Source organism: Pungitius pungitius, chromosome 3 (assembly GCF_949316345.1).
Source record: "Pungitius pungitius chromosome 3, fPunPun2.1, whole genome shotgun sequence".
NCBI classification, from domain to species: domain Eukaryota; kingdom Metazoa; phylum Chordata; class Actinopteri; order Perciformes; family Gasterosteidae; genus Pungitius; species Pungitius pungitius.
This window is the reverse complement of record NC_084902.1, coordinates 23,584,449-23,592,804: the sequence shown is the minus strand read 5'-3', so window position 1 is coordinate 23,592,804 and position 8,356 is coordinate 23,584,449. Positions and strand designations below refer to the sequence as shown.

The 8,356-nt window shown below is 47.8% G+C and overlaps 1 protein-coding gene across 2 annotated transcripts; it reads left to right on the top strand.

Moving 5' to 3' along the window:
* Positions 1-238: 238 nt before the first annotated feature.
* LOC119227052 (protein cordon-bleu) lies at positions 239-7,729 on the top strand. 2 transcript variants are annotated; one of them, XM_037486778.2, is made up of 9 exons: positions 239-367; positions 740-891; positions 1,285-1,486; positions 1,685-1,958; positions 2,246-2,328; positions 2,418-2,591; positions 2,712-2,799; positions 4,973-6,175; positions 6,760-7,729. In XM_037486778.2, the coding sequence occupies exons 2-8, from the start codon at positions 800-802 to the stop codon at positions 6,148-6,150; spliced, it is 2,091 nt and encodes a 696-aa protein (XP_037342675.2). In that variant the 5' UTR covers positions 239-367; positions 740-799; the 3' UTR covers positions 6,151-6,175; positions 6,760-7,729. The 2 variants fall into 2 exon arrangements, with proteins under 2 accessions (XP_037342675.2, XP_037341820.2); XM_037485923.2 differs by having other exon boundaries at positions 737-891.
* The last annotated feature ends 627 nt before the right edge of the window (positions 7,730-8,356 follow it).

Sequence of the window (8,356 nt, the reverse complement as noted above, 5' to 3'; positions counted from 1 at the left end):
GCCTGTCACAGGCTTAGTAGTTAAATTGTGAATATTGCTTTGTCAATATTTAACTCCGTGAGGGATAGAATGTAGTCCGTCCTCTGCCACCTCGGGTCGCATAACTCGAAAAACACATAAAGACACGAGGGGCGTCGGCTTTAATCAAGAAGTGTGACGAAGCGCGAAAGAGGTCAAAGGTGAGGAGAGAGCGAGACGCTGCAAGTTGCCCCCGTGACGTTCTAAGAGAGAAAAAAACACCAGCCGCGGAGTGGCACGCGTTTGGTGTCGTGGTTGTGATTCGGTTTGCAACGATAGTTGAGATTTCAAGTGGAAACAGCGGCGGATTTGAAGCGTCGTTTCACGGTTTACGAGGAAGCTTTTTGGGGTATTTTGACAGAAGTGTACTTTCTCGCTGTATTGTCCTAAAGGTTTTAAGCTAAAGTTGTTGTTTTTTACGAAAGGAAACATGTTTTGCGCTGGTCACTGGTGTTTCTTGACCAACGAAATACATAAAAACTCAGATTAATATCTATTATCTGCATTCCTAATTAACATTTTAGGATCATACATGGGTGTTGGGGTCATTTAAACCCCACTTTAGAGCCGCTGTAAGGCATTTCACACCGGCTGCCACAGTCGTGCTACCCTGAAACCCCCCCCCCCCCCCCCCGTTGTGGTTTCCCTGCAGCTCTCCGCAGGGCAGAGAGGTGCGTTTCTCCCCTGCTGCCTGCTGATATTCCTCTCACCGTTTCAGCAGGTTCGCCTGACATTGTGGACGGCTCCAGATCTGAGGGAGGCTTTTTGAGTTTCCGCCGCGATGGATGAGGCGGTAAATCCTTTGGAGAGAGACCACTTCCTGTCTGTGCTCCTGCCAGGGGGACTGGAGAGGAACGCCACGGTGCACGGAAGGTGGGCCCAATTGTTGAGCTATTTTTCTTTTCTGGGGTGTGCACAGATGGCAGATTGTGTTGTCGGATTATTCGTTTTTTTTGTATATAGTTCACATGACAACATGGCTTCTTTTATCAACAATCTGAACCCAGATCCAGTACTTCAGGGCTTGACTTTTTCATCCATAAGACAAATCCCAAAGAAGCCTTAGCAGATGATCTTAAAAAAACCTGCAACTTTATTTGCATATTTTTAAAGACAATGCAATTGTCTAACAATCCAGAATTTGGTTGATTGACCTAATTTCATGATAAACATTCACCAGCTCTAATTAAAAAATATATGAATATCATAGATCTAAAGGTTGATCATGGTGGTTTATTTCCTCTTCTTTTCCTTCCTTCTTAACAGCAAACCAGTAATGGACTTACTGGTGACCCTTTGTGCAAACTACCGTCTGAATCCGTCCGACTACACCGTCGAGGTTCTCTCACGGAACAAGAACAACATCAGCTTCAAACCCAACTCTGCCATTGGATTGCTGGAAGCGGAAACCATCGTGCTGAAGCCCAAAGCCACGGAGGAAAAGATCAAGAGGCCATACATGCCTGAGGTAACCACCACGAAGCCAGAGCCGATCTCATTAAGTCCGCGGATGCAATCCGAGCCGTAAACAATAGAAAAATCAATATTGATCTCGGCCTGTTTTAAGTACGCGTTCATTTCACGGTTGAAAACCAAATCTCTCTCTCTCTCTCTCTCTCTCTCTCTCTCTCTCTCTCTCTCTCTCTCTCTTTCTCGGTCTGTGCAGGCGTCTGTACGTCTGTTGATCAACTACAACAAGTCCCACAAGGCCGTGGTGCGAGTGAATCCCAGAGTGCCCCTCGAAATGCTGCTGCCAGCCGTGTGCGACAAGTGTGAGCTTCCAGTGGAGACCACCGTCCTACTGAGGGACTCTGGGTCCGGAGAGCCGCTGGATCTGACGGAGAGCCTGAATGACCTCGGGCTGAGGGAGGTGTTTGCCAAAGACACCGCGGGAAAAGAGCATGCTGAGCTCCGGCGCAGACCCAACACACCTGAACCAGGTAGGGTGTGACTTATTGGTTCACCTAAGGACGTTGGCGCACAGAAGTATGACAAACACCCATGAAATGATTCGTTAGCCCCTTGGTTAGCAAACGTTGCCTAGGATGCGGTGACATAATGCGAAAGTGAAAAAGAAAAGCATAATATTGATTGTTGGTGGGCCTGAAATGAGGGAACCTCCCTCTCTTCTGTGCCTTGGTCCCCTGATCGTGCACTGTTTTTCGATCTGATACCGCTGTTCCGCCGACACATATACCCGCGACTGATCTCTTTCTTTCTCATTTAGACCTGCCAAAGAATGAGAAGAAACCGAAGGGCCACACGGGGTTCCTAAGCCTGTTCAGACGAAGGAAGAAAAACGGCGAAGCGGTACGGAGGCGTGGCCGGCTCGGTGGGGGAATAAGTGAATCTAATCTCTCTTTTTGTGGCCTAACGTATGCGGTTTCCCCTCTTCGCAGAGGGGGGCAGGGAGCGTCCCAGCTTCTCCGGGCCTCCGAGCACGAACCGAAGCGTCCTCTTCTAACAACCTGCCGGCAGACACGGCCATGAAGAGACGAGCCCCTCAGCCGCCCATGTGCGCCTCCCAGAGCGTCCCGAGCAACCTCAGCACCTGCCACGCCGGAGGGTCACAGGTGGGTTCTTCTTCGAGCGCCTCCCTGGTCTTTGTGCACGTAGTTTTGTTTTTCCTTCTTCTTTTCCTTTTAAGACTGCCACAAATTAAGTTTTGATTGAAGTGAATTGTGTTTCCGTAGATGTGTGCAGAAGACACCTTAAGGAGGACCAGGAGAAGGGCACCGCCCCCTCCCTGTGCAGACACAGAGGCCAAAGCCGAGGTCAAAGGTAATACCTTTTGCTGAGGATCGATGACCTCTTAGAATAAAAGAGTAACTACTGGATGAGATTGAGATCTTGTGGCTGTCAGCTGAGTAAAATAGTTGTTGTGGGTATTTAATGTTATAGATACAGAAGCCCTGAAAATCGAGTAAGTAGTTATTGATTTTCTAAATGTTTATGATTTATTTACACTTGAAATTCTTTGAGCAGATCATTGGTTTTAGTCTACAGAATTTTCATCAAGTACTTGATGTAAAGCCCATTTCTGCCAGTCCCACATGATATAAATGTGACCGGGTGAATCTTAATTTACATATGGCAGCTTGGTTAAACACAATATTTGAACCTTGTGTTTCATAATGAAAAAACCTGGAAGAAAACTCTTATACAGAACATATTGGAGTGGTGCACTTCGGCCTCTGGTGGCTGAAATGAGTACTACAACTTACCTTGATTCTTTAAAAAATATATTTCTTTATAAATAGGAGAGAAAACTATTTAGATGATAGATTAGACTTGTATGGATCACTAAATGTAATTCCCACTTCCATAAATACGATATAAGGTCAGTGCCATTACATAAGTCAGTGCTGGGTCCATCCTAGTCGTGAGCTAGCTGTTTATTTTACTATGCAGTGGTGATTGTATCGAGATAGCAGAGGATTTGACATATGCTGGTAAGGTAATCCCAATTGACCCTTTACAGTATTCTAGCAGAAATCAAATGGGTTTAAAGTGGGCTGAATTCTTGTATCTGCCAAATCCGCACGGCTTCAGCCGGTGCCTCACGGGGTCAAGTTAAATCAAGATTAAAATGTCAAAGCGAATACCATCAAACAGGATGATTTAGCAGTTAAATCCGGCAAAGAAACGGCCCGCGTTTATCAGTCGGAACAATTTAACCCCGGCTCGGGGCAATTAAAGTGACCCGCAGAGCCTTGTTCATGGAGCCCACCGGCTTCAGTCTGTTCCAAGATAAACCCCTGTACTGTCTGAGCTCTTTATTCCCTTGTATCAGTACGCCTGATATGCTTTTTTTCTTCATATTTTCTCTACCTCTGTTGAGCTTCTCTCACGCACGCGCCTGTTCTCCTGGCGACTTTTAGCGGCCAATGACCGCTCTGTGGTCGGACGTGGGTCATTAAGGAGCCATGATTATGTGAGAAACACTTTGGTGGGACCAGAAAAAACTAGCTGTCAACTTTCCGTGTTGTAATCACCAGACTCCCTTGTTCCTTTCGCTGAGTTGGTTTAAATCCCGGCGTGGAATAAAAACAACATCAACTCCCAGGCAAGAGTTGATGATGCCCTTGTTGAACCTGTCCTCCTCCCACACTGACACTAAAATGTTCTAGGGGGCTTTTTCACGTTTTCGTCCTCTCATGACGCCCTCTCTCCTTCCTGCTTACAGACTCTCTGTCACCTGGAGGGGCTGATTGAGGGGCTGCTGGTGCTGTCGTCTCCTCCCCCCACCCGCCTTCTCCCCCTCCCACCGTCCCTGTTTCTCCTCTTTGTCCTCCTCCTCCTCCTCCTCCTCCTCCCGCGTCGTCCTCTTCTTCCTCCTCCGTCTTAGTGGCTTTTTTACGGATGTCTGTGGCTGTTTCCTCGGCTCTTGGTGCTTTTTATTTGTCCGGTTTTTATTTTGTCTGCTCATCTGTTGTTAATTTAATTTTTTGGCAGAAATTCTGTGACTTTCATCTTTTGTCTTAACGTTTGTCATTATTATTTTCTATATATTATTAATGTCATTATATATGTTATGTTTCTATGTTCCATGTTAATTTCTTTCTCTGCTAAATTATTTCTACCTCTTTATGTTTGTCTGTATTTATGTTTTGTTATGATTCTTTGGCCTTTATTCTTGTGACGACACATTTAGACATTTTTGGGAAAAATGTAACGTTTTACAATTTCATATTGCTGTTTTAGTCTTCGTCTTAATCAGTATTTAAATTACAATAAAAATGAATCGAAACAACAAATTCAACTTTAATATTTGATTTTTTTTTTTTCCCTGAAAAATGCTGAATTGAATCACTGACTCTTTTTTTTAAAGCAGATATTCCCAGTTTTGGGGTATTTAAATGATGCATGTGGTATTAACTTTGCAGAACTTCCATCCATTTCTCTTAATTATGCCCCTTTAATGTGAATAATTCTGTCTCTCCTGTTTCTCCAGGGGCAGAAGGCTCCCTGAACCCTGCCGAGGAGCTGAGACAATGTGACGAGTCCGACTCGATGAACCTGTCACTCTCACCATCGTCCTCATCACCACATCCCCAGTGCTCCTCGTTCTCCTCGCGGCCCATGTTTGCTCATCTCCACGAGGGGACCCGACCTTCCTTTCGAGAGATGAATCTGTCCGACGCCCGCTGCGCTCTCGCCAAAGTCTTGACATCGTCCGTTTCCAAAGCAACTCTGCGTTTGAAGAACTCCGCCACCTTCCCAAAGTTCTCCAACGTCTCCTCCTTCATGACCCCCAGGTGTTCAGATAGCAAGCCCCACGGGGCAGAACTCGAGCCTGTCCTGACGTCCGACCTCCCCACCGAGCACGAGGCACCCGCGCAGAGGAAGGGGATGACCACGTTCAAGGTGGTTCCCTTGATGACGGCGAAGGCCCGCGAGCCAGAACTCGAACCGAACCAGATGAGGGGAGGCGACGACCCCGAGAGCGAGGCTTCTCCTGAGGCCGAGAGGAACCCGACGGAGGCTGGGGGAGATCCACCATCACCTGACGAATCAGAGACTCAAACACCTTTGCAGAGTCCAGAACCCTCGTCTCCTGAGACTCTGCCGCCCCCTCAGCCAGCGCAGGATGTAGACGACCAGGAGAATCAAGGCTCGCCTCGGCCCGAGGACGGCGGCATCGTCGAAAAGCCAACGGAAGAGGGTGAACCCGAAGATCAATCTGGGGTGGCGCCACCGGACTGCAGGGATGGAGAACTTCCCAGTGAGGCTCAGGAAGATCCGGCTGAGTGCCAAAGCCCCAGTGGAGAGCCTGCAAGTGCAGACATGGAGGAGACGGAAGCTGAGGAGGAAGTGATACCAGAAAAGGAAGAACAGGACCTCTTCCCTCCTCCCCCACCGCCCATCTTTTTCGATGAGCACATGGAGGAGGGCGAAGATACCACGGCTTCCTCTTTGGCATCTCCTCAGCCAGCGAGTCCCACCTCCTCCGGCCCCTTGCGAGGATTCAGCGCGCACCGCCGCCACGCAGCGGCACCAGAGCCTTCGGGCACAAAGGGTGCGGCCCCATCCCGCTTTGCGCAGGCGGTGGCGTTGGCTGTGCAGAGGTGCCGTCTCCAGAGTGGTGGGAAAGCTTTAGACCCCCCGGAGCCCGGCGGTCCGCTCCCCTGAGCGCCCATGTCCGCGCACCAATACGGTGAGCACCACTGACCCGCCGGTTTTGAGTGGCGTGGCTTGTCTCATGGCCACTGTTTTGATACTTTCATAGTACTTATAGAACAACTGGACCAGATTTATCATTAAATTAACGGGAGTCTTTTGTAATACGGTACTTTTGAATCAAACACTGACTGTGACGGACATGTGGGCCACTCACAAAGTAACCCATTGTGAGCATTGGTTCTGGTTGGTGCAAGCGAACCCTAGAGCTCCGTGCTGATGTGATACGACACCACTGAAACAAACGCCTCCCAAGAGACGGAGAACATTTGAAAAATAAAAAAAATGTATAGCCTGCTGGGTCCCACACAAACGCACAAGAGTTTCTACCAAAGTTTTTGCACCTCGGGGAAACTTCCCATCATTACATCGACGTTCCATACAGACAAAAGGAATGTGCTTGTTTTGTTTAGACTTTTCTTGGCGTGGACACGCAGAGGCACTGAAAACACAAAGACAAGTTTATTTCTGGACATTTGACTGTCTTGGGGCTCTTTTGTAAATCCTGCCTAATGTGAGAAAGATGTCATGTAAATACGTGTGTGTGTGTCTCCGCTGCAGGTGCCTCAGCGGCTTCTTCCCACGTCTTTTGAGGACACCACGCCACTTCCGGAGAACTTGGACAAAAGGCCAGCTGGATCATTTCGGGGGAGGCGGGGGAGATGGAGAAGGACTGCAACTTTCTATGTATTATTTGTAATTTTATGAAAGACACCTTGTTGTCCAGTTTTTACGTTTTGAACCTCAAAGCTTGGAACATTTTCTGTTGTCAATCAAGCCATATGTACAGGACTTGGGTTGTTGAAGGGACAGCGTTCCTGTTTTATTTCTTCACTTCCTTTTTGAGTTTTCACTGAAGTTGTGCCAAGGGGCGGACCCAGCGCTAAAGGAAGAGCTTTTTATCTTTCTTTTTTTTTTCTTATTTTCCCTTCTGAAAGGCCCATTCTGTGTTAGTTAGTTGTATGCTTTAAGACAAGGATGCAGAAAATCGTTTTCTTTTGCAACCACCAGGTGGCAGAAGAGCATTGTTTCTAAATATACAATGTACACACAATGCGAGATTTCTGAGATTCATCATATGAGTTCTGATGGACACATCTTTTAAAAAGTACCCTGTTTTTTTTCTAATGTGCTCTTTTAATACGTTCTAATATTCCCTTATTCTAAAGACTGTCCATTTCTATTTCCCCAAAATACATTTATTTTTATTTTCTTACCGGACCATGAGAATTTCCTGCACATCCGACATCAACAACTGATGTTGGAAGCATCAGTTTAACGCCAACCATCCCGACGCCTCCCTGAATAAACTCCGTCCACTTTGTGCACAAACACACACACACACACACACACACACCTCGGGGCAACACTGCACAGCTATACTCTGGTGCCAAGAAGAAGTCTGCTACAAGTATCGATCCGGCCCTGGCCTTGGGAGCTGTGCGAGGTAGAGACCCAGCCAGAACCGCCCGTGGCGAAAGCGCCACGTTTGCCAGGCCTGGACTGAGTGGGCTCGCTTCAAGACTCCCTCTCCCCCCCCCCCCCCCAGGTAGAGTGAGGACGGTTTGCTGGGGGATGATGGGAGGTGACCGTTGACCCTGTCGTGTTTCCACGCCACCCCCCCCACCCCACCCCCATCCTCCCCTCCTCCCACAGAAGGGACGCCTGGCCCTCAAGGGCACAGCCGTGTCACACTGCCGTTGTCATGGAGAATGCCATTACCGGCCCAGAGGGAGAGAACCATGTCTTAACGTTTTCTCTCTTCGCTTTTTGGTTTTTGTTTTAAATCTGTGGAAAAAGGAACACATGCCGGTGCTCTTCTTTCCTGCCCAAGGAGATGATATCCACTTCAAGTGACAACTCTGGCATTATCGTGGTTTAGCAGCGAAAGGTTGAATTTCAACCCGGAGCAGCGGCGCTCGCGTTCACGCAGTCAAAAAGCAAGCCGCATCCCTTAATGCGGCGCAACGTGAAATGCTACTCTTGTCATGTGCGTTTACAATCCGAGATGCTATCGGTGCAGATCAACCTTTTTCCTTTTTTTTTTTTCTTCTTTTTTTTCTTGAAGAGAGAAAAAAAAAAAAAAAAAAGACGTCGGCACAGAAGGGGCTTCGGAAGCTTATTGTCTCAGGAGCGAGAGAGATTCCTGAAGGACACG